Raw genomic sequence first — 25,378 nt, 5'->3', positions numbered from 1 at the left:
GTGGTGGGACACACCTTGTCCCAGCTACTCAGGAGGTGGAGGCAGGAGTAACTACTGAACCCACGAGATGGAGGCTGCATGAGCTATGATTGTGCCACTGCACTCCAGCCTGGGTGACAGAGCAAGACCTCATAAATAAAGTCAGAAAATGAAGGCATATTCTGAGAAAATGCCAGAACCCCATCTCTAATCGATCACTAAATGAAGTAAATGAATGCATACACTAAGAAAACACCAGAATGAAAAGCACCAAAACGTTGAAAATGATTCTCTCCAGGAGGTGAGCCGACAGGTGATTTCTACTCCTTTCTTTATACTTTCACTTATTTTCCAAGTTGTCGGCAAATTAAGAGGTTCCATTTTTTTAGAGGGAGAAGAAATTATTATTATTTTTTTAACATACTCTAGGGAATTATTTCCATGATGAAACTTGGACTGCCTCATACTAATTAGAGTCTTACTCAGGGACCAACAATCGCGCTCTCTGAGAAGCAACTGAAAACCTAATTAAGATAATGGGTAACTGAGGAGATAAAATGCTTAAGCCATTTGTTAGGCAGACACAGATGGAGACGGAGCTCTCCAGGGCTGTGCCGAGGAGAGAGCGGCGTGGCGGAACCGAGAACTTTCTCCAGCCGAAACCAGGGGCCCTAGCCAGTTATCCTGGGAAGCCTGTGAACCCTTTTCTTAGAGCGGGTCACGGTTACCAGCGAAGCACAGTCCTGCTCACCGCATCCAGCTGGCGCTGGGCAGGCCACCAACACCGACAGCCCTGTGGAGGGCGCTGTTTCATCTCAGCCACCACTGCGTATTTGTCTCTTTTGTCCCAGAGGTACCATCTTCTTTTTTTTTTTTTTTTTGAGACGGAGTCTCGCTCTGTCGCTCAGGCTGGAGTGCTGTGGCGCGATCTCAGCTCACTGCAAGCTCCGCCTCCCGGGTTCACGCCAGTCTCCTGCCTCAGTTTACTGAGTAGCTGGGACTACAGATGCCCGCCACCACGCCCGGCTAATTTTTTTTAGTATTTTTAGTAGAGACGGGGTTTCACCGTGTTAGCCAGGAATGGTCTCGATCTCCTGAGCTGAGATCGCGCTACTGCACTCCAGCCTGGGTGACAGAGTGAGACCCTGTCTGAAAAAGAAAAAAAAAATGCTAAGACTGGACTGTGGTGATCACACAACTTTGTAAATTTACTAAAAATTCATTCGATTGTATACTAAAAACAGGTAAATTTTATGGTATAAAAATACTTCTTATAATAAAAAAACTTAAAAAAAAACTCAGCAAATACATTTCTTTACATCATAATCCAACAGAGACAAGGAAGACGGCTCCAAGAAGCTGAAATTGATAAGATATCGAATATATCTAAACATCTTAAAAGAGGGAAGACAATTAAGACTGTTAAGGGAATGCGGAAATAAAAAAAAGTACCAAGGAAAAGAACGGACAAGCAAGAAGTACAATAATTAACTACAAAGAAAAATAAAAGTTGGACAGGAAGGAAAAACAATCTTTGTATAGACCCATCTTTAGTTGTGAAAAGCTATACATGATCATAAAAATGCAAACCCTGATTATTAATCTAAAAAAAAAAACATGACTATATTGAGAAGATTGGACAATAGGAATTGGAAATTTGGAGAGGGGGGTGGTGAAAAGACCTAAGTTCTCATTTTCCACTGAAGGAAGTCACTAGAAAATGTCTAAAATTTTTAAAAATCAAGACATAGCAGGATACATTTGTTATTTAAAGACAGGGAATTAGGCCGGGCCTGGTGGCTCACGCCTGTAATCTCAGCAATTTGGGAGGCCGAGGCAGGCAGATCACCTGAGGTCAGAAGTTTGAGACCAGCCTGACCAACGTGGAGAAACCTCATCTCTACCGAAAACACAAAATTAGCCGGGCATGGTGGCACATGCCTGTAATCCCAGCTACTCGGGAGACTGAAGCAGGAGAATCGTTTGAACCTGGGAGGCAGAGGTTGCGTTGAGCCGAGATCGTGCCATTGCACTCCAGCCTGGGCAACAAGAGGGAAACTCCGTCTCAAAAAAAAAAAAAAAAAAGACAAGGAATTAAAAGCCAAAAAGAAATAGTTCACAGTTGAAAGTGGTTGTGGGGAGTTCAAAACTGGGAAGAAGGAACGGCTATGGCAGAGAACCGCTGTTTTGCTTTTAATTAGTAATGAGAAAGTATTGCTTTAACTGTGCATATATATACATAACTTTGGTGAAAATAAGTAAAAAATTTTAAGTGTACATAGTTTTCATTCTACTACATGAATGAATGAATGAATGAATGAACGAACATTCATAGGATCAATTCCATCAACTCCTAAAGACACGTGTTTATCTTCTAACATCTCTGGAACTGGAAGACATCCTGTATTCTGTGGAATGTCAGCCAGGCTGCAGCTGTGAGGCGAGAACTTGGTGGTTGTTGCCTGGGGCGAGATTCTGCAACATTTCAGTTAATTCAGGACCATCCAAAGAATGAACATACCTTCCAGCTGTTATCTGCAACAAACTTGCAGACTGAACATGCAAGTGGCTTGGAAGAACATACTAGAGATGAGACAGCAGGGGATGCCACATCACCAATCCGCTTGAGGACAAAGAAAATGATACTGTGTGGGGAGTGTGGACAGGGACGGCTCTGATTTGAAAAGACTTAGACTCTAAATTCATTTCACTCCTGCATACCTTTCTGTGTACGCACAAAACGAATACAGATCAAAATCTGTGTTGAAATAAATCTTTAGATACGATATAGCTTAAGTACAAAAATAAAAAATCCTAGATAATAAGAAAGTATTGCCGGGCGCGGTGGCTCAAGCCTGTAATCCCAGCACTTTGGGAGGCCGAGACGGGCGGATCACGAGGTCAGGAGATCGAGACCATCCTGGCTAACACGGTGAAACCCCGTCTCTACTAAAAATACAAAAAACTAGCCGGGCGAGGTGGCGGGCGCCTGTAGTCCCAGCTACTCCGGAGGCTGAGGCAGGAGAATGGCGTGAACCCGGGAGGCGGAGCTTGCAGTGAGCCGAGATCTGGTCACTGCACTCCAGTCCGGGCTACAGAGCAAGACTCCGTCTCAAAAAAAAAAAAAAAAAAAAAAAAAAAAGAAAGTATTATGTCCTAATTTAATTGTCGTATTTTTTATGTTGGTTAACACTGGTGATCTTACTACTGATAACATCTTTTCTTTGGTGAAATATGGTATACGTAGGAAGGTAAGTTGCAAAATTGTTCCTAACAATCCCCAAATACATAGTGTTTCGTCTACACCAAGGAATATTCCATAACCATTAAGATGAATGAATTGGAGGTATAACACACGATGTAATTTCCAGACAGGATCTGGTATGAAAAATACAGAAACCTAAGTATATGATTCCCCCTTTTTTTTTTTCATTTTTTTCTTCATTCCTTTTACCCACACTACACAGATGATTCCATTTAAAAAAAAAAACAAAAAACAAAAAAAAAAAACTTTGACAAAAAGAACCCTGTAGGTATGTACATACATATGTAAGAAGTCCCCTGCAGAATAATATAAGCACAGAAAAAGCATGGAAGGTCACTATGGTAGGCAGAACTCTAAGATGGCTCCATGATCTCTGCCCTCTGGGCTCACTCTGTGATTATGCTGCATGGGAGAAGAGATTCAGATTCTGCAGATATAATTAAGGTTGTCTATCAGCTGACTTTGAGATATGGAGGTTATTCATTGGGCCAAACCTAATCACGTGTGCTCCTTCAAAGCCCAGAGTTCTCTCCAGCTGGTCACGGAAGAGAAGTCAGAGAGATATGAAGAAGAAGAGAAGTCAGAGAGAGATGAAGCGGGAGAAGTGTGTGATGCCACGGAAGTTCTCCAGGGCATCACGGGGACAACCTGACAGCAGTCACTGGGAGCTGAGAGTGGTCTCCGGCTGTAAGCCAGTGAGAGAGGAGGGGAGAGAAGCAGAGGCTTCAGTCCTAAAACCACAAGGAATTGAACTCTGCCAACAACCTTGTGAGTCTGAAAGAAGTCCCTGAGCTCCAGAGAGGAATGCAGCCCAGCCGATACCTTGCATGCAGCTGTGTGAGACCTGGACAGAAGGTCTAGCTCCTCCATGCCCAGACTCCTGACTTGTGGAAAATGTAAGTTAAATAGTATAGTTTTAAGCTGTACTTGTAGTTGCAAGCAATAGAAAACAAGTTCAGGGCTGAGTGTGGTGGCTCAAGCCTGGAATTCCAGCACTTTGGGAGGCCAAGGCGGGTGGATCATCTGAGGTCAGGAGTTCAAGACCAGCCTTGACAACATGGTAAAACCCCATCTCTACTAAAAATACAAAAAAAAAAAAAAGTAGCCGGGCATGGTGGCACACACCCGTAATCCCAGCTACTTAGGTGGCTGAGGCAGGAGAATCGCTTGAACCTGGGAGGCGGAGGTTGCAGTGAGCCGAGATCGTGCCATTGCCTGGGTGACAAGAGCAAAACTCTGTCTCAGAAAAAAAAAAAAAAGAAAGAAAAGTTCAGATTTTAGTGCCAGGAAATGGGGTGCTACTGTAACAAATACCTAAAACGTGAAGGTGCTTTGGTAATCAGGCAATAGGTGGAGGCTGGAAGGACTCTGAGAAGCAGGATGGAAAAAGTCTAGATTACCTTGAACAGGCCACTAGGAAATGTGCACAGTAAAGACATTGCTTCTTTCTCAGAATAAAGTGAGAACTTTCCTAAATCACCTCAGAGAAAGGCCAAATTGCTGCAAACAGCAGAAACCTAGATGCTCACAAACCTGCCAGCAAAGGCTCAGAAGGAAGTGAGAGGCATGTTACTGGAAACTGGAGGAAGGAGGGTTCTTGTGATGTGAGGGCAGGGAGCTCACTGAAATTGTCATCCTGCAGTTGTTGGAAAGCAGAATTTGCAAATGCTGAACCTGAAAAGATGGCCAAGGAGGTTTCCAAGCACAGTATAGAAGGTGCCCCCTGGTTTCTTCTTGCTGCTTATGGTGAGAGGCAACAGGAGAGACAGAAATTGAAGAACTGTTCAGCAAAATAAGAACCAGGACTGGACAAGTTTGAAAATGCACAGCCTCTCCAGATGACAAGAGATGCCAAAAGTCAGAAATGGCTTCTGATGGGAGGCAGAGAGGAAAAACCAAGTGTGGGCCTGGACAACGCTTTGCTGAAACCCAGGAAGACCAAAAGGTCAGGGTACCTGGTCACATAAATGATTCAGTAGAGTAAGGGTGTTTCTCATATATTTTTCTTAGTCAAAACAGAGCACCTCAAGGAAGTTCAAGAGCACTGTCCCTCTACCATCTCACCAGCAGCTAAAAGTAGAGAAGGGATTATCTCAGAGACATTTATGGATGTGGCTTCTGTCTAACGGAGTGAATTCTCGTGAAATCCTCATCCGGCCCACAAGTTCTTCAGAAAATTATGCCAGCAGAAACACTGCTGGCCTAGACTGAAAGGAACAGAGACACTGAAAAATGAAGGGGGTGGCTACAGACAGGAAGTAGCTGATAAACATGCTACCGTCCATGCAGAGGGAAAGATGACTCAGAGGATGAAGCCAAGATCCCAGAAGGGTGGCACCAACAGGACAGAAGGCAGAGCTAAGAGACTATCCCCAGGCTTTGGAATGGAACAAAAGAACTTCCACTGGACTGGAATTTGCCTCACTGGAGTTCAAAAATGCTTTGGGCTAGACCAGTGGCACCTTTTTACCTTCCATTTTCTCCTATTATTTATTTATGTATTTATCGAGACAGGGTCTAGCTCTGTTGCCCAGGCTGGAGTGCAGTGGCATGTTCATAGCTCACAGCAACCTCAGACTCCTAGGTTCAAGCAATCCTCTCATCTAAGCCTCCTGAGTAGCTGGGAACACAGGTATGTGCCACCACGCCTAATTTTTTATTTTTTGTAGAGACGGGGTCTTGCTATGTTGCCCCGACTGGTCTTAAACTCCTGGCCTCAAACTCCTGGTCTCAAGCCATCCTCCCACCATAGCATCCCAAAATGCTTGAATTACAAGAGTGATCATTGCCCCTTTCTTCTTCTTCTTCCTCTTCCTCTTCTTCTTCTCCTCCTCCTCCTCCTTTTTTTTAAAGACAGAGCCTCACTTTGTAGCCCAGGCTGGGGTACAGTGGCACGATCTTGGCTCACTGCAATCTCCGCCTTTCAAGTAGTTCTTGTGCCTTAGCCTCCCAAGTGGCTGGGATTACAGGCATGTGCCACCACACCCTGCTAATTTTTGTATTTTTGGTAGAGATGGGGTTTCACCATGTGGGCCAGGTTGGTCTCGAACTCCTGACCTCATGTGATGCACCTGCCTCGGCCTCCCAAAGTGCTGGGATTACAGGCATGAGCCACCGTGCCCAGTCCATTTCCCTCACTTTTGAACCAGAGTGACTGTTACCCTATGCCTGTTCCACCCTTGTAAGTTGGGAGGGTTGGGACAGATACTTGTGTCTTTAGTGTCACAGGTCCACAGATGGAAAGAAATAGTGCCCCAAGAGTGGTACTTAATGGATACCCAGAAGCCCCATTCACACCTGATTTAGATTAAGATGATGAGATTTTAGACTTGAACTGATACTGTAATAGGATGAGACTGGGGGACCTTGAGATGGGGTGAGTGTTTTGCATGCGGGTGTAACTATGGGTTACTGGAGGCCAGATGGCAGACTGTGGCAACCAGAATTCTAAGATGACCCCCAGTGACCCTGGCTTTGCATAACCCGCCCTCCAACCTTGAGTGTGAGTGGGAACTGTTTGTGTCATTTCATGATTATGTTTTGTTGTATGGCAAAATAGATTTTTGCAGATATGTAAATAAGTTTATTCATCAGTTCACTCTGGGTTCATCAAAAGGGTTCCATTATACAGGTGGGCCTCACCTAAACACATGGACTTTTTAAAAAGCAGAAAGGAAGTCAAATACTCAAAGAATGATGGAGATTCGACATGCCACTGCTGACTTGAAGATGCTGGGGGTAGGCCGGGCGTGTTGGCTCATGCCTGTAATCCCAGCACTTTGGGAGGCCGAGGCGGGTGGATCACCTGAGGTCAGGAGTTTGAGATCAGCCTGACCAACGTGGAGAAACCTTATCTTTACTAAAAATACAAAATTAGCCACGCATAGTGGCGGGTGCCAGTAATCCTAGCTACTTGGGAGGCTGATGCAGGAGAATCGCTTGAACCCGGGAGGCGGAGGTTGTGGTGAGCCAAGATCGTGCCACTGCACTCCAGCCTGGGTGACAGAGTGAGACTCCGCCTCAAAACAAACAAACAAAAACAAAAAGATACCACTTTGGTATTGGTTGTTTAATTATATTTCACACATATGAAAGCATTTGTAACTTAGATTAATAACAAAATGAACACCATTTCATCCACCACCCAACCTAAAAAGAATGAACTAGTTCCAGAATCCCATCAACCCTCCCAAGCACATCTTCCTGCCTGTCCCCACCTCTCATGCTACCAAAGGGAATCACTTTCCTGGATTCCATGTTTAACATGGCCTTTTTTCATTTATAGTTATACCACACATTTTTGGAACCCTAAATTATACTGCTCTACTTTGCTTATTTTGAAACCTTATATAAATGGTATCATGCTCTGTGCATTTTTCTGCAATGTGCTTTTCCCCCCAACATGATGAGACACAGCTAACACTGACGCAGGTAGCTACGGTTTAATTTCACAACTTTATGGTATTTATTGCACAAATATGCCATCATCCAGCCATTCCCTCATTGATGGATATGTGGATTGTTTGGAACTTTAGGCTACGACAAAACATTGATATAAATACTCATTTTCAAATGCTGACTTTTCTACCACCACGAGAAATACTAGAGAAAATTATGGTATTTAAATGGCACACTGGAGGTAAACTAGAAGGTGTGTAGGGTTCTGGACGTGGCTGTGGTCCCACAGACGCTGGTCACCCCAAAGACTAAGGGGATCAGTAAGATGAAGTACACCAGTGTCCCACAGCACAAGGGTGAAGACCTACGAGTAGAATAATTGGAACACAGAGTGTGGGCCCGCTGTCAACTGTGCTAGCTGAGACCAAGCTGCTTCCCAAAGGGGCCAAAACAATTTGCACCATGTTCTCACTGGCACCGTGTTCGAGTTTCCATTGCTCCTCATCCTCACCATACCTAGACACTGTTAGACTTTTATATTTTTGTTAAAAAAAAAAAAGAAAGAAAAGAAAAAAGAAATACCTCTCTGGTCTTATATTGTATTTTCCTTATTATTACTGAGATTGGGCAAATTTTCACGTTTATTGGCCGCTCCTAGTTCCTCTTCTGTGAAATGCTTATGCGTTTCTTTGGCCCATTTTTTAAAGCTGGGTTGTTGGGGATTTTATTGTTTTCATTTTTTAAGACAGAGTCTTGCTCTGTCGCTCAGACTGGAGTGCAGTGGCATGATCTCAGCTCACTGCAACCTCCGTCTCCTGGGTTCAAGCGATTCTCATGCCTCAGCTTCCCAAGCAGCCAGGATTACAGGTGCGCATCACCATGCTCAGCGAATTTCTGTATCTTTTGTAGAGAAAAATACAAAAAGTGGAGTTTCACCGCATTGGTCAGGCTGGAATCAAACTCCTGGCCTCAAGTGATCCGCTTGCCTTGGCCTCCCAAAACGCTGGGTTTACAAGCATGAACCACTGCATCCAGTTTTTTTTTTTTTTTTTTTTTTTTTTTTTTTTTAAAAGACAGACTGTCACCATCACCCAGGCTGGAATGCTGTGGCGCGATCTCAGCTCACTGCAACCTTCATCTCCTGGGTTCAAGCGATTCTCCTGCATCAGCCTCTTGGGACTGACAGGTACATGCTGGGACTACAGGTACGTGCCACCATGACCAGCTAATTTTTGTATTTTTAGTAGAGATGGCTTTTTGTCATGTTGTCATGTTGCCCAGGCTGGTCTCGAACTCCTGGCCTCAAGCGATCCACCCGCCTTGACCTCCCAAAGTGCTGGGATTACAGGCATGAGCTACTGCACCCGGCCTGTTGATCTTTAAAATAGACTTTTTCCTTTGCCATCCTTAATATATTCTGGATAGTAATCATTTGTCAGTTTTTTTTTTTTTTTTTTTTTTTTTTTTTTTTTTTTTTTTTTTTGAGGCGGAGTCTCGCTCTGTCGTCCAGGCTGGAGTGCAGTGGCCAGATCTCGGCTCACTGCAAGCTCCGCCTCCCGGGTTTACGCCATTCTCCTGCCTCAGCCTCCCGAGTAGCTGGGACTACAGGCGCCCGCCACCGCGCCCAGCTAGTTTTTTTGTATTTTTTAGTAGAGACGGGGTTTCACTGTGTTAGCCAGGATGGTCTCGATCTCCTGACCTCGTGATCCGCCCGTCTCGGCCTCCCAAAGTGCTGGGATTACAGGCTTGAGCCACCGCGCCCGGCCATTTGTCAGTTTTATCTTATCACAAAATCTTCTCCCAGCTTAGGGCCTGTTTTTCAGTTTTTCACTTTTCACTGTTCATTATCTGATGAACAAAATCTCTTAATTGTACCAATCTCTTCTTTTATGACTTGAGCTTTTTTGTGTCTTCTTTATGCTATTTGTTACTTAATTTTTAACTTACTGTTCTGTGGTCAGAGAACATGTCCTATAAATCAGATACTTTGAAGTATGTTAAATATTACTTTTGATATAGCATGAGGTTAATTTTTGTACACACCCAATACTTAAGAATAATATGCATTTTCCAATTGTGGGGTGGAAGGTTCTATAACAAATGTTCCCCAGATCATTGATGGCAAACAATGGCTGAGGGGGATGGGTGACAAATCCAGCTCTGGCCATCTGTTTACATATTGTCTATGACTGATTGCCCTCTACAAAGGCAGAGTTAAGTAGCTGTGACAGAGACTGGACGGCTTCACAAAGCTGAAAATATTTACTATCTGGTCCTTAATGTGAAAAGTCCACCAGCCACTACGCTGGACTGTGTTCAAAAACTGTTTCCCTTCTATTTTTATCTGCTTGATATCAGTTAATAAAAGGCTGTTTTGAAATCTTCTATGATAATGACATATTTAGCAATTTCTGTTCATCTTTGTTATTTTATGTTGAGGCCGATTTATTAGGTGCAGACAAGTTTTAAATTATTCAATGTTCCTGATGCGGTAGGTCTTCTATCATTAATGCATGGTCCTTTTGCCCCTAATAATTATTTTTGCTCTGACACCTACTTGAATGATATTGTTATTATACCAGCTTCTTTTCATTAGCATGCCTTTTTCCCATCCTTTTATTTTGGTTGTGTCTCTCTTAAGTAAAACAGCATACAGTTGGACTTGGTTTTCCCATGGAATCTGTCTCTGCCTTTTTAAAACACGAAGTTTTGTCCATTTATTGTAGTGACAGATATATTTGGTTTCATTTCTATGACCATAGATTGTGTTTTCTTTTTACTCTATTTTTTTGTATGCTTTCCCCCTTTTTTTCCTGCCTTCTTTTGGATTCGGCTTAACTTCATTTTTTACCTTTACTGATTTGAAATTTTAACCTTTTCATGTTTCCCTAAACATTATTACGTTCTAGACTAAGTTGGAAAGTTCATCAGTGTCTCTACTCTCCTTCAGAACAATGTAAGTGCATCTGAATTCATATCTTAGATTTAAATCGTACTACTGTCCAGTATTTTAGTTTCACTTTGCTTGTTTGCCATTTATTTTTATTGCATTTTTAATGGAGAAATAAGTCATCTGTTTTCAAAACAGTGCTTGAATATACCAGGAGTATAGATACTATAAAACAAAGCAAACTCCACTCACTAGGTACATCACAGGAAAAACGGTCTGACATTCAAGTAATAAAAATTAGAAATAAAAAGTTCCAAGGTTCCAGCTTGGTAAAACAGATACAGTTACAGGTAATGTTTAATAAACTAATTTTTTTCCCAATGTGTAAACAAAATGACCAGACTAAATTTTTGCCTGGCCATTTCAACCTAACACCATAGCCATTCGAAATACAGATACTGTGCACACTTCACCCGATTTTTTATTGTGGTGAAAGGGCAAAGATGTGAGAAAAAGAAATACTGTATACTAGAGATCAGAAGGTAATGGTGAAAGAAAAGTCTCTATAGCCTAAAAGGACATGACTATATTCCAACTTTAGAAAATTAATCCAGAAAGACAAGAAAAGAGTTTAAGTAATTGCAGTTTAACACGAAAAGTGCAGAGTCAGAGGAGGGACAGGAGGGGTTAAAGCAAGGCTAATTGGAAAGCCTGTTAAGTTTGCTGTCTAGATTAAGAAAGACCAAACTTTCATTCATTCACATCTGTTGCCCCTCACATTTCCTAAACATAGATGCTCTACTGCTTAATTATGAGGGATCTTTTTTTTTCAACTTAAAGTACTGCTAATCTTTTGTAGACTAAAAGAGCAGAAAGCCAATAAGATGTCAAGTGCTTGCTAGAAATTACTTTTTTATGTTTCTACATGTAAAATTTAGAGATGAATTTTGATAAATCATTTAAAAATAAAAATGTGCTTAAAATTCTTGAAGAAAATGCCTTTTTGCTTATGTGTACAATTGGAAATTAACTTTCCCATAAGGAGGTATTCTGTGGAATGTACAAAACTTCTCATATGAAGTGATCAAATGGTCATCCAAATCAGAAACATATCTCACAGACATTACATTTAGTAAAGTTTTGCTAAAATTTGGTGTTTCATTGTAACCAATATTTGGTGTTTGTGCCATGTGGCCACAGGATTGTCGGTTTCACATCATGGTCTAGAGAATATTATTCTTTTTTTCTTGTGAAATGACACATAAGCATAAGCATACTGTGGCCATAAAAGCAAAGAGAAGAGGGGGAGGCAAAAAGCTTTTTTGTTTTAGGACTAATGATTGAGGAAAAGAGAACATGGAGCTTTGTCAGTTCAAAGAAAATGTTTGATCGCTGATTACTCTCTAAAACAGTTCTACGGATGAAACCAGTGTGTCCTTTCTCCCTAGTGTGCCATCAAAATCGAAGACCTACTAATGATTGTTTTGATGTCAAATACATACCTTAAAGTTGACATTTCATTTTAAAGGGTTACAGCTACCTCATAGGGACTGAGGTAGATGTACTTTTATGCTTTCTCTGAAGTATAGTACACCACTGCACAATGTTATCCAATTTTAAGATTAATAGTGAACAAACCTCTTCAGGGAAAAAGAAAATTCACCAATTTGGAAAATCTAAAATTAGTTCTACTTTCTAATAAAAAATATAAAGTGCATCATCAGTATAAGGAATTCTGATACCAGTTTGTATTGCAAATTTTCCCAACAAGTCATCAAACATAAATCCAGTCCAGATGTCAGTCACGGGTACAAATATAGCTGAAAGGTTTTTTTCTTTTTAAGGGCAGTAGTCCTTTGAAATAGTTAATGTAACTGTTGCTGACACATTAATAACAGTACCTCTAGCTGTCACATACTAATGTGGACTTCTGATCAAGACTGGCCCAATAAAGGAAGTTACCAAATAAGCCTCAATCTATTTCAAGTCATATCAAGTCCTGTACCCTTCATTCTCCTTCTTTAGTATTTGAAGACAACAGGTTGAGTTGGCAGATATTGTTCATGGACCCTTGACGTTGTTTTTAACCATTCAACCTTTTTTACTGAATTCTTGATAACAGGAACTGGATTTGCAGGGAGAATGGGGATACTGGAAAGACCTATACTGATGTTACCTGAGAGGCCAACAGAGAAGATGCTGTCTGAATTTTTCTAATGGAGTTGTACTTGTCTTTGTATTGAGTTTCTCCTCTTCTGTTTTGCTTTTCTTGGTCCTTTCTTCTTTATGAGGCAAGAATATCCTCTAGACTCCAACTATAGGATTAGATATGTTTGTTGCTGCGTTTCCTGAAGGTCTGGATGGCTTATGAGACATGTCGAAGAAACAACTCTGGCAACCATGGCCTTTGGTGATGGAGAAATGGCAGGTTGAGAGACAGCGTGAGGAATACTTTCATTTAATGCAACCCCTGAACTTTCATTGGTATTCATCTGTTGCAAGGAAATTTCAGTAGCCTGTACATTAGCCATCGATGCTGTCATTACAGCCAGGGCAGGACTATTTCTACCCTGAGAACTGCTAATCAATGGGCCTGTCTTCATAGTGCTAGTAGATGAAGGCACAGACATGCTGTTTTCACAGCCTGCAGACAAGTCAAAGCTGCTGTCGTTCAGATCTGTCAATCTTCTACCTTCCGTTGCGTGTGCTTTCTTGTCCTGAAGCACATGATGAGGCAGCAGCTGGTGAAGCTCCTTTCTTCTTAAATGCATTGCAGTAATTTTCATACCCATCTCAAACATCTTACTATTCATTGCTTGCCTATAAACAGTATCTGTGAAAGACTGGATATCATAGGTGAGATCAATACTGAGAATTTCAGAGTTTTCTGGCTTTTTTAGCACTAACCCAATCACCCACATTGTACGAAATTCTTCCATATCAGGATTTTCTTTGGGTGCTGGAAATGACTGTGGATTCACATGTGCCAGTGTAATAAATTCATTCTTCTCTAAGCTCCCAACCAGGATTCGGATCTTTGATTCCACCAAGCCCACCCATTCTAAATGCTGTTTTTCTGTTGGTGCACTTGCCAGAAGTACAATATAATGCTTGTACTTCTGAAAGAAGCTTGGAGCTTCAAAGAGTTTGGACCACTCAGCCTTACTCAGCAAAATCTCGTGTGTGATAGCAAGTCCCTGTTTAAACTCCTCAATCATGACCATCCTGGTTGAAACAGACACGTTGTATGTGGAGTTCTGCTGTGGGTATGCTGGTGTGATGATGGGCATAAGATGGTACCTATCACTGGGATTTACTCTTGGGTCCCATACAGGCAAATTAAGATTCCGTTCTTCAGGCTCTTTCAGTAACACTGGGTTTGGCCATTCCCATTCCGAAAATACCAAGAAGAATTTCCGCACGAGAGTTGACGCTACTGCATTTGGATAAAGCTGACAAGTTCTTGCTACCAGCATGGCCCAGGAAACACCTCCGAGGAAACCTAATATATTGGAATAGATATTGTGGCACTTGGCCCACAGTTTGATGGCTCTTAGAGTCAACCTGAAGTTGTCAATGTTTGGCACTAGATGTAAAATTTCATCGGTTACCCGGCAACCGTTAAGGCTTCTTATGCATCTAATGTCTAAATTTTTAAGCAGACTGTCATCTCTTAGGTCCAAATCTTCTGGAATAGTCTGTAGTGCTAATCTTGCAAATAAAATATCAATCTCTATCCCATCAAAACAGAGTTTGATAACTGGCACAAATGCCTCCTCAACAGCCCTTAAATCTTTTACTTCCTCCTGTAGTTTCAGTTTAACATAGAATGAGGTGAAAAAGTCGCTTCGATCCACATGCCTTGGTGCAACGCACAAGGCGTCAATATCTGCACCTTTCGTATGTACTCCTAATCTGTAAGAGCCAAACGTAAAAATCTTTCCGCCAACGTTTTCAATTACAGACTGGGGAAGGCTCTTGCTTTCACTGATTTCGCGTATCCATTCCTTTACCAGATTATTTAATTTTTCCAAAACTAAAATCCTGCGCTGCAGTTCCTCTTCCTCTTCGAAGACCCCGAAGGGCCTGAGGGTTTCTATTAGCCTCTGGGTGAGAAGGCAGTCCGTCTCCTTGGGGACCGCTAGGCTGATAGGCGAGGAGATGCCGTAGCACTTCGGCGGCGGCGCCTGCTGCGGTGGTCCCTGGGTTGTCACCGGAAACGGCATCACCTTTCAGCACCCGCCCCTCCAGGGCACGTCCCCCACCACCGCGACCTTCGCGGCCGCCCCCCGGGTCATGATCCTTTGAGGCGGGAAGGGCAGGGCTTCTAGCTGCCCTGGTCCGACCCCACTCCCGCTCCCGCTGCGCGCCCGCCCCTTCAGGAGCTTCTCTTCCTTCCCCTCAGTCCCAACATGGCGCCAGACCCCTCTGCGGCCGCGTTCCAGAACCTACCGTACACGCGTGGGCGCCTGCGCACCGGCCGCCAGCGCGAGGGCTCACGGGAGCCACGACTTTCTGGGCCGAGGGACCCCTCCCGCTGCGCGGGGGGGCTCTAGATGGGGGTGAACAGGGCTCACGTTGTCTATAACCGGCCAAAGTGAACCCTTTATTACCACTATTTTACATATTTGCCCAACTTTACCCATCTAATTCTTTGCTCCCCAAGTCCCCTGACATCTCAGATGTGTGTCTTTTCTGGGGGCACCCTCTGCCCACTTCACCCTAGCGTGCACCCTTTGGCAGTCCAAAGACCCCTTCACAGTGGGAACCCGTTGGTGGAAAGCAGTTTCTGTCTTGTTTCTTGGGCCGTTGCTGGACGTTGGTTTAGCTGGGGCAGCATTTCGAGGTCAACATTTGTATTCTGGCCATGCTTTAAAGGCATGATTCTGCTGTCCTCTGGTTCTCATTGAGAATTCCACAGCTGCATGAACTGCTGCTCGTCTGCCTTTTCTTATGGCAGCTGTAAAAGTCTCTGTCCCTAGTGCCCTGTCTGATCCCACCACTCTGTGTCCAGGCATAGATTTCCCTTTAACAATCTTACCCAGGCCGGGCGCGGTGGCTCACTACTGTAATCCCAGCACTTTGGGAGGCCAAGGCTGTCAGATCACCTGAGGTCAGGAGTTCGAGACCAGCCTCAACATGGAGAAACCCTGTCTCTACTAAAAATACAAAATTAGCCAGGTGTGGTGGTGCATGCCTGTAATTCCAGCTACTCAGGAGGCTGAGGCAGGAGAATTGCTTGAACCTGGGAGGTGGAGGTTGTGGTGAGCTGAGATCGCGCCATTGCACTCCAGCCTGGGCAACAAGAGTGCAACTCCGTCTCAAAGAAATAAAAAAAAAAAAAAAAAAAATATATATATATATATATATATAATCTTACCCAGGATACAGTATGATTCCCGAATTAGAAGTCATGCTTTTCATGATCTCCAGAAACTTCTCAGGCACTTCCTCGGAATATGCTCTCCCACCTGTCTCCTGATTCTCTTCATCTAGACATGTTGTCAACCTTCTCACTCTGTCCTCCATGTCTCTTAAGCCATGTGTCTTTCTGGGTGATGCCAGATTACCTCCAAGTCCTCTCTTCAGTTGTATTTAGTCTGTTGTTTAAGTATCATTGAAATATCCACTTAAATACTTATATTTTTATTACTAGAAACACTATTTTGTTCTTTTCCAAGCTTCTCTTCCTTGTAGATGGCATTCTGTTCTTTCATGTTTTCCCCCACCTTTTATTTCTTTAAACGTGTTAAACATACATATTTAGTACTCTATAACTAATGATTCTAATTCCAAATGCTCTTGAGAAACCATATAGTTTGTTGTTGTCCAAGAACTCAGTGGCACTACTTCTTGTGTCTTGTAATTTTGGATTGTGAGCTCATTTCTGGTGAGGCTTGGAATGCCTGTGTAGAGGATGTGTCCTTCCAAAGAGGATTTGCTTTGTTTCCAGTAGATGTTCTTGTACACTATAGAATTACATACAGTGTAATTTCTTATCCAGGGATTATCCACAACATCTAGGTGGTGCAACTTTGAACCCCAAATACATGTGAGAGGACATGTGGTTTTCAATTCTAAGGAACAGTCTTTAGTTTTTCCCACCCAGGTCAAGAGAGAGAACTTCCTTTGCCATCTCCTTTCACCAGGTAGCAGATTTTTCCTATTCCATTTTTCACTCAATGTGTCACCCTTTGAGGATTCCAATTGTATTTGGAGGGGTCTCAATTCTAACTTCCTACCTTTTAAGGTCCCAAGAGATTTCTGTCTCTTATTGGACAGCTGGTAAACTTAAGTTTCTCGGTTTCCAAGACTGGCAAATGCCTCTAGGGCGGTTCTAGTTTCAGAATCAGCTAAAATTCTGAGGTTTCAAGGCACCTCTCTTTTTTTCCACCCCTAGAGATTTCCTTTATTTTCCTGGGTAAGATATGCATTAAAAAAATGACTTCTTGTATTTATCCAACATTTCCAGGCACTTTACATAGAAAGATTTTCCAGGATAATTAATCCCATATATTGCCAGAAATATAAATACCTTCTTTTCAATCCATTTCAACATTGGCTTGCATGCTCAAAAACAGCTATCAGAAAGGTCTTTGGTGACTTCCATGTTGCCCAATCCATGACCCCAATGATTTCCATCTTCTTTGACCTATCGTAGCTTCACCTTGGCCTCTGCAATACCATACTCTTTATGTTGTCTTCCACATGTCTGGCCACTCCTCAGTCGAATTTGCTGATTCCTCCTCCTTTACTTGACCTCTAGATGTTGGGAGTTCCTCCAGTTTGTATTCTAAGCCCTCATTTCTCCTCACTGCATGTACATTCACTGCCTGGTTAATCTACTGATTTCCACAGCTTTAAATATCTCCTACTTACAGATTAATTCATATTTTAATCAGACTCTGTCTGAACTCCAGATCCATATTATCTGACTGCCCATGGTTGCCACCTATATTTGAACTCCAGATCCATATTATCTGACTGCCCATGGTTGCCACCTGTATTTGGATATCTTTAACTTAACAGAGTTTAAAGAGAACTCTAACTCTTCTTCCCATAGTTTGCTTCTCTCTCAGCAGTCTCCATTTTAGGAAATGGCGTCTCTTTCTATCCAACTCTTGATAGGAGAAACCTGGGAGTCATTCTGGACACCTCCCTCTTTTGCATTCTCAACATCCAAGTCATTTACAAGTTCTGTTGATTTCACCTCCAGAATATACTTAAAATCCCTCTACTGCTTTCTACCTGTTCCCTTATAACTCTAGTCCAAGCCACCATCAACTCTCATTTCAACTTCTACAACAACCGAATTAATCTCCTATTACTGACCTTTTCAAAGTATTCTCTACCTAGGAGCCAGAGTCATCTTTTAATCCCTCCAATGATCTCCCATTATATGCAGTGTAAAATCCAAAATACATAACAAGCCAGATTGATCTTTCCCCCAACTATCTGTCTAGCCACACCTGCTGCAACTTTCCCCTTTGCACCAGTTGCAATGGCCTTCTTGCAGTGCCTGCCTTTGCGTCATTCTCTCTCATCCCTGGATCTCCACACAATGCTGTTCTCTCTGTCCAGAATGCTCTTCCTGCCCCACCGACTGCCCACTGCTCTCTACCTGGTTGGTGTGTTGTCATCTTTGAGACTGGCTTACATTTCACCTCTTCAGAGTGACTTTCCCTCACCACCATTCCAAATGAGCACCTGTGCTTCTTTTTCATAGCACATAAAACAACTTGTAGTTGCAGTCATGTACATTATGACATTTTGGACAACAGGCCATATATACAATGATGGCCCTACAAGAATATAATATTGTATTTTTACTGTTTCTTTTCAGTGTGGTTTTTTTTTTTTTTTTTTTTGGTTCCCAAGTTTTATTCAAGAACGCATACAAAATATTCCAGATAAATGAAATTTAATCCTTGTCTTCCCCCTCTTCTTCGTCCTGGTTAATCTGGAAGTAATGTAATTCATAACTCTTTGCTGTTAGCAACTAGGCGCAGCCCAATATTCTTCAAATTTTTTTTGTTGAGATATTTCAAATACCTTTTGGAGAAAGGGACCTTGGATGTCACAGTGATCTTGCTCTTGCTCCTTTCTATGGTCACCACCCGTCCACCAAAGTTCCCAGCTTTTCTGTTCACTTTGATCCTTTCTCACAAAAACTGCTCAAAATTGGCAGCATCCATGATTCCATCTTCTACGGGGTGGGTGCAATCAAGAGTGAACTTCAGAACCTGCTTCTTCTTCTTCTTCTTCTTTTTTTTTTTTTTATTTGAGACAGAGTCTTGCTCTGCCTTTTTTTTATTTGAGACGGAGTCTTGCTCTGCCGCCCAGGCTGGAGTGCAGTGGCTCCATCTCAACTCACTGCAAGTTCCGCCTCCTGAGTTCACACCATTCTCCTGCCTCAGCCTCCTGAGTAGCTGAGACTATAGGCACCTGCCACCACGCCCGGCTAATTTTTTTTGTATTTTTAGTAGAGACGGGGCTTCACCATGTGAGCCAGGATGGTCTCGATCTCCTGACCTCATGATCCACTCACCTCAGCCTCCCAAAGTGCTGGGATTACAGGCGTGAGCCACCACGCCCAGCCAGAACCTGCTTCTTTTTTTTTTTGCCCCCCTTCACCACAAAGTTTTTCACAGGAGCTATGGCAGCAGCAGACGCAGAAAGGGAGGTGAATGAACTCCTTTTCTGTGTTTAGATATGTTTAGACACACAAATACTTACCATTATGTTCTAATTACCTTTAGCATTCAGTATACAGAAATATACTGTACAGGTGTGTAACCTAGGAGCAATAGGCTATGCCATACAACCTAGGTGTGTAGTAAACTATACCATCTAGGCTTGTGGAAGTCACTCTGGGATGTTCCAACAATGACAAATTGCCTAATGATGGATTTCTCAAAACATATCACCATCATTAAGTAGTGCATGACTGTACATGTTTTTTGAGTGATTATATCTGTGTATGTGTGCATGTGCATGTGTGTATGCGTGTGTGTGTGTTTTAAGGGACAAGGTCTCCTCTGTTGCCCAGGCTGGAGTGCAGTAGTGCGATCATAGCTCACTGCAGCCTCAAACTTCTGGCCTGTCTTGTCTTCCCAAAGTGCTTGGATTACAGGCGTGAAACTGCACCCAGCCATATCTTTGTTTTGACTGTCCACTAGACTCCTGACTCCATGAAATCATTTATTTATAAATCCATTAAATTGATGTATTTGTTTTGTCTATTGCAACATATCCAGTCCCTAGTCAAGAGCCTAACACAGAGTAGCCAAATTTTATTTATGAATAAATGAGAACAAAAAATTATTTCTCATCCAGATCTCTGGCAAATCAATATCGAGAAAACCTGTTTCTTGGGTCTTAACTAGATAGAGGGGCAATTTCAAATCTATACATTGTGACCTTGGGGAAATCATTTAATTATTCATTGCACAGCTGCTCACAAAAGACAGCTACGGACTTTCTATGGCTGCGTTCCTATAACACTCCACTCCACTGCAATACCTTTGGATTTGAAAATGTCTCCAGGGGAGACTTATCCTGGGTCAGTGAGGGGTGAGGACAGCGGCACAGTCAGTGCTATGGTTTGGATGGGGTTGTCCCCACTAAAACTCATGTTGAAATTTGATCCCCAAAGGGGCAGTGCTGGAGGTAGGCCTAGTAGGAGGTGTTTGGGTTGTGGGGACAGATCCCTCATGAACGGCTGGTACTGTGCTCACCGTAGTAAATGAGTTCTCGTTCTGGCAAGACCAGATCAGTTCTCATAGGAATGGATGGGTTTCCAAGAATAGTAGGCTGCTATAAAGCCAGGGCACCCCTCAGGTTTCCCTCTTTGCACCTGTCTGCTTCCCTTTGACCTTTTCTGCCATGTGATGATGTAGCATGGAAGCCCTCACCAGAAGCCAGGGCCATGCCCTGGAAATTCCCAGCCTGTGGAACCGTGAGATAAATAAACCTCTTTTCCTTGTATACTACCAGCCACAGGTATTCTGTTGTGGTAACAAGAAATGGACTAAAGCAGCGCCTAAAAGTGTGGAGCGGCACACAGGCACAGGAGGCTTCTGAGGAAGCTGCTGTCCAGCCATGCTTACCAGGAAATGACACGCACATATGCTCTGTAATCCAGCAGCTCCATTCCTGGAAGAATGCTTCCGAGAACTCTGCACAGGCCATCAACAGGTTCACTGTGTCACCATTTTAGTAGGAAGAATCTGTACCCAGTTTGAGTGTCTGTGCTTAGGGAAATGAACATATGGTATAGGCGTATAATGGAAAACTATGCATCAGTCAAAAGCAATGAGTTGACTAGAGCACCATGGGTAGGTGTCAAAAACATAATGAGAGGCTAGGTGTGGTGGCTCATGGCTGTAATCTCAGCACTTTGGGAGGCTGAGGTGGGAGCATGACTTGAGCCCAGGAGTTTGAGATCAGCCTGGGCAACTTAATGAGGCACTGTCTCTATTTTTAAAATAAATAAATAAATAAAGTAATGTGAGTTATAGCTCAATCCCACTTAGGTAAATTAAACATATACAAAATATTATTTATGTCTTCAGGATACATATGAATCCAAATATATGAAAGGTATGTTGGAATGGTTTCATTAATACACTAGAGTGCGTTCCCAAGGACAGAATGACGATGAAAAAAGAAAATGATCCTATCCATCCACCAGAGCATCTGCCAAAAGATTGGAAACCAACAGCCACACAAAGCACAGAGAAGCCTGTGTGGCCCTTCCTCTGCACTTACTTGCTCCCCATATTGGTGAGATGGTTGTCCTGCATTAGGCATTTGATCATGGCTGCAGGCCAGAGAAACTAACTTTCATAACCTCGACTTTGACATCATTGGTTTCTTATTCTGGGGAAATGAACGGTTGTCTTTTAAATAACATATATGTATACATGTGGCAGCCTGTGGATTAGCTATCCGCAACCCTCACAACTTCTTTGCCTTGTACTAGAGGATGCAGAGCCAAAATCTTTGTCCAGCTTCCCTGCAGCCAGAGCCAGCCGTGGGTGGCAAGGGCATTAGTGAAGCTAGCCTCCCCTACTGTGTGTGTTAGCTACATTTGTTTCACCTTCTTCCAGCGGCAAACTTGTACCAGCCTCATGTTTTCTAGTGAATGTTTTGCCGTTTTCTTGCTGATCTTTAGACATGCATTACTTTATTCTAGTTATTCATCACATCAGTTTTAGATATTGCAAACATTTTCTTCTAGTATATCACCTTTTACCTATACAGTGTCCTTGGTCAAACAGAAATTTTCAATTTTGATATAGTCAAATCTATCTACTTTTTTTCCTTACAGATTGCACTTAAAAAAACAAACAAAAAAAAAAAAAAACGAAAAAAACCAGGCTGGGCATGGTGGCTTATGCCTGTAATTCCAGCACTTTGGAAGGCCAAGGAAGGCAGATCACTTGAGGTCAGGAGTTCAAGACCAGCCTGACTAACATGGTGAAACCCTGCCTTTACTAAAAATACAAAAATTAGCCGGGCCTCATGGCGGCTGTCTGTGATCCCAGCTATTCAGGAGGCTGAGGCAGGAGAATGGGCTGAACCCAGGAAGTGGAGGTTGCAGTGAGCTGAGATCACCCCACTGCACTCCAGCCTGGGTGACAGAGCAAGACTCCATCTCAAAAGGCAAACAAACAAACAAAAACAGATGAGGTCTTGCCCTTTTGCCCAGGTTGGAGTGCAGTGGCATGATCACAGCTCACTGCAGCCTTGACCTTCTGGGCTCTAGTGATCCTCCCACCTTAGCCTCCTGAGTAGCTGGGACTACAGGCCTGTGGCACCACACACAGCTAATTTTCATTTTTTTTTTTTGTAGAGACAGAGTCTCATTATGTTGCCCTGGCCCAACTCCTGGCCCAGTTGATCCTCTCACTTCAGCCCCTCAAAGTGCTAGGATTACAGGCGTGAGCCACCATGCCCAACCAGTTTGCACTTTTTAAGCCTTCTTTATGCAATATTTCATTTGGCTATATAATTTTACCTTTGACATGTAGGTCTCTGATGCATTTGGAGGAAGGATCCAATTTCCTTTTTTTTTTTTTTTCCATATAGGTGAATCCATATATCCCAACATCATTTACAAAATTCTTTCCCCAGGATTTATGATGCATGCTATAGCCCACCCAATTCCTACAGGGTATTTGGTCTGCATCTGCACTATCTCTTCTGTTCCATTGCTTTATTTGTCTTTTCCTGTCCCTAAAACCACATAGTTTCCATCACCATGGCTTTAAGATATATCTCAAGACTAATAAGGTCAATCCCTCCCACCCTTGCTTGTGTTGTTCAAACCTATCATAGGCATTCGAGAATCTGACTCTTTCACAAAGATGGACACTCAGGCCAGGTGCAGTGACTCACACCTGAAATCCTGGCACTTTGGGAGGCCGAGGCAGGAGGACCTCCTGAGGTCTTGAACCTCAGGAGTTCAAGACCATCCTGGGCAACAAAGTGAGGCCTCATCTCTACCAAAAAAAAATAAAATAAAACAAAGAAATAAGTAGAGTGTGCTGGCATGTGCCTGTGTTCCCAGCTTCTCAGAGGGGCTGAGCTGGGAGGATTGCTTGGGCCCAGAAGAGTGAGGCTGCAGTGAGCCACGATTGCTCTACTGCACTCCAGCCTGGGCAACAGAGTATGCTCCTGTCTCAAACAACAACAACAACGACAAACAAAGATGGACGACAGCATGGCAGGGAAGGGGGTGCAGGGCGAGCTGACTTCTCTCAGTCTATATATATCTGAAACCTCTGAAAACACTTCTGCCACTTAAACCTTCAAAACAAAAACGATACATTCTCTATGTTAGTATATTCTCTGAAACCACGAGAGACGCTGCTCAATATGATTTAAACAGATCCCCAAACATCTTTCAACCAACATTATAGGTCACTGTTGGGAACCAACAGATATTAACATGTTTTGTTTTGGTTTTGGTTTTTTTGGTGTTTTTTTTTTTTTTTTTTTTTTTTTTTGAGATGAAGTCTCGCTCTGTTGCCCAGGCTGGAGTGCAGTGGCACAATCTCAGCTCACTGCAACCTCCACCTCCCAGGTTCAAGCAATTCTCCTGCCTCAGCCTCCCAAGTAGCTGGGATTACAGGTGCACACCACCATGCCTGGCTAAATTTTTTTGTATTTTTAGTAGAGACAGGGTTTCACCATATTAGCCAGGGTAGTCTCGAACTCCTGACCTAAGGCGCTCCACCTGCCTTGGCCTCCCAAAGTGCTGGGATTACAGGTGTGAGCCACCGTGCCCTATTTTGTCTTTCAAACATTTCACACCAGTGACAACATCCCTCTGTGTTTTTGGTGTTAATGCTAAACTCTGTCAGTGGCCCCTTACAGAATATAGCTGGACGTCACCCGAGTCCCCAGGGCAGGAGGGGGTGCTGCCCCTCCAGGACTCACTCAGCTCAGGGGACAACAGGGCTGTTAACAGTGCTTCTATGACCAAACTGAAAGTTATGGATTTTTTAAAAGTCTAAGCAGTAAACTGAAGGATGAAACTGGCTGTGAGCAGCTAACCATTCGACTTCATTTTCTCTTTGAATTGGAAATGCTCAAACATGTCTTTAAAGTTCAATAAGTTTTCTAGTTTTAGGCTGGTGAAAAAAGGTTTGGGGTTGTTTTGTTTTTAGCCAGACCACATACAGTGAACGTTTCCCATGGTGACTCTGTCATTGGGAATCCACTGGAAGGGAAGTCCCAGTCAAGTGGCAGTGAATTATTCCCACATAAAAAGAGGAAAAGCAATCCTTTCACGAAACTTCACTGTGCTAAGATAAGAGTTATTTTCAAGTCAGAGTCATAGCGGAAGAAAAATATTTCAAATGAAAACAACCACGAAGATGTTTGGGGACACGGGAGGACAGAACTCACAGCACCCAGTCAGCAGAGGAAGGTAGCGGCGGCTTCCCGCGTGCACACAACAGTCCCTGTGGCCCGGACACCCCTGGCTATCATCGGGGACAGCCTGAGTGACAAGGCAGGACGACAAACGCAAACTGAGAGCTGGCACACAGCAACAACACAGGCCTGCCACCCACCTGCCAGCTCCAACACAGCGCTGGGGGCAGGAGGGCAGCCCATCGCGCTGCCGGGTGACCAGGGCTGCAGGTTCCTCCGTCGCTCAAGCCACATCCACACGCCTGGACGGCCACACCGTCCCCACACCACCCTCCCACACGCACACACACAAAGAAAACCGACTCACTCTGGAGTCTTGCAGACGCAGGGGAGCTGAGACCCACAGAGGGGCCTCCTCTCCTCAGGGCACCAACCCTTCCACAGGTATTTAATAAGCACCTACTGTATACCAGACATTGGATGCGCTGTTTTTCAGTCAAAAGCCCAGTGAGTGCTGGGGTGGTGTCCCCAGGCTTTGTTTAGCCTGAACCCTCCTGGCTAAACCTGGGCAGCTTTACAAACGCTCTAGGGTGCCTCTTTACAAAGGGGGTATCCAAAGCCACGGTGATATCCCTGTTTCCAGGAACGCATGAATGCCAAGACTGCACGTCACCATCCCTGAGACCCTGGGCTTGCCAGGCACCCCAGCCCCTCCGAGAGTGGCCCGGGAGAGACGAATGTCGCCAATGTGGATCAGGCCTGAGGGCCTGGGGCGGGCACTCAGCTACATGGTCCCAGTGGACAGGGGCTGGTGTGGCCAAGTCCAGGCAGCCAGGTCCAATACTGCAGCTCTCAATTGAGGGCAGGTCTGCCTCCAGGGAACAGCTGGCCATGTCTGCAGACATCTTTGGTTGCTACAACTTGGGGGTGGGGGCACAGGAGCCAGGGACACTGCTCAATGC

General features: G+C 43.6%; 2 protein-coding genes and 1 pseudogene across 4 annotated transcripts in view; all 3 read right to left on the bottom strand.

Annotated features, from left to right (window-relative positions):
- The window catches only part of RADIL (Rap associating with DIL domain), an 84,168-nt gene that overhangs the window by 46,055 nt on the left and 12,735 nt on the right, over positions 1-25,378 (bottom strand). The gene's annotated exons all lie outside the window — the stretch shown is intronic.
- PAPOLB (poly(A) polymerase beta) lies at positions 12,274-14,758 on the bottom strand. Its single transcript, XM_008018810.3, has one exon. It carries the CDS (start codon positions 14,756-14,758, stop codon positions 12,848-12,850), a length of 1,911 nt encoding a protein of 636 aa, XP_008017001.1. The 3' UTR covers positions 12,274-12,847.
- Positions 18,454-24,659, bottom strand: LOC103246923 (large ribosomal subunit protein eL22-like; annotated as a pseudogene).

The sequence above is a fragment of the Chlorocebus sabaeus genome, chromosome 28 (assembly GCF_047675955.1).
Source record: "Chlorocebus sabaeus isolate Y175 chromosome 28, mChlSab1.0.hap1, whole genome shotgun sequence".
Taxonomy (NCBI): domain Eukaryota; kingdom Metazoa; phylum Chordata; class Mammalia; order Primates; family Cercopithecidae; genus Chlorocebus; species Chlorocebus sabaeus.
The sequence above is the reverse complement of the archived record's forward strand: the minus strand, read 5'-3'. Positions and strand labels throughout refer to the sequence as shown.

What these genes read in the sequence shown, in the direction of transcription:
- PAPOLB (XM_008018810.3), bottom strand. Translation starts at nt 14,758, where the DNA reads ATGCCGTTTCCGGTGACAACCCAGGGACCACCGCAGCAGGCGCCGCCG.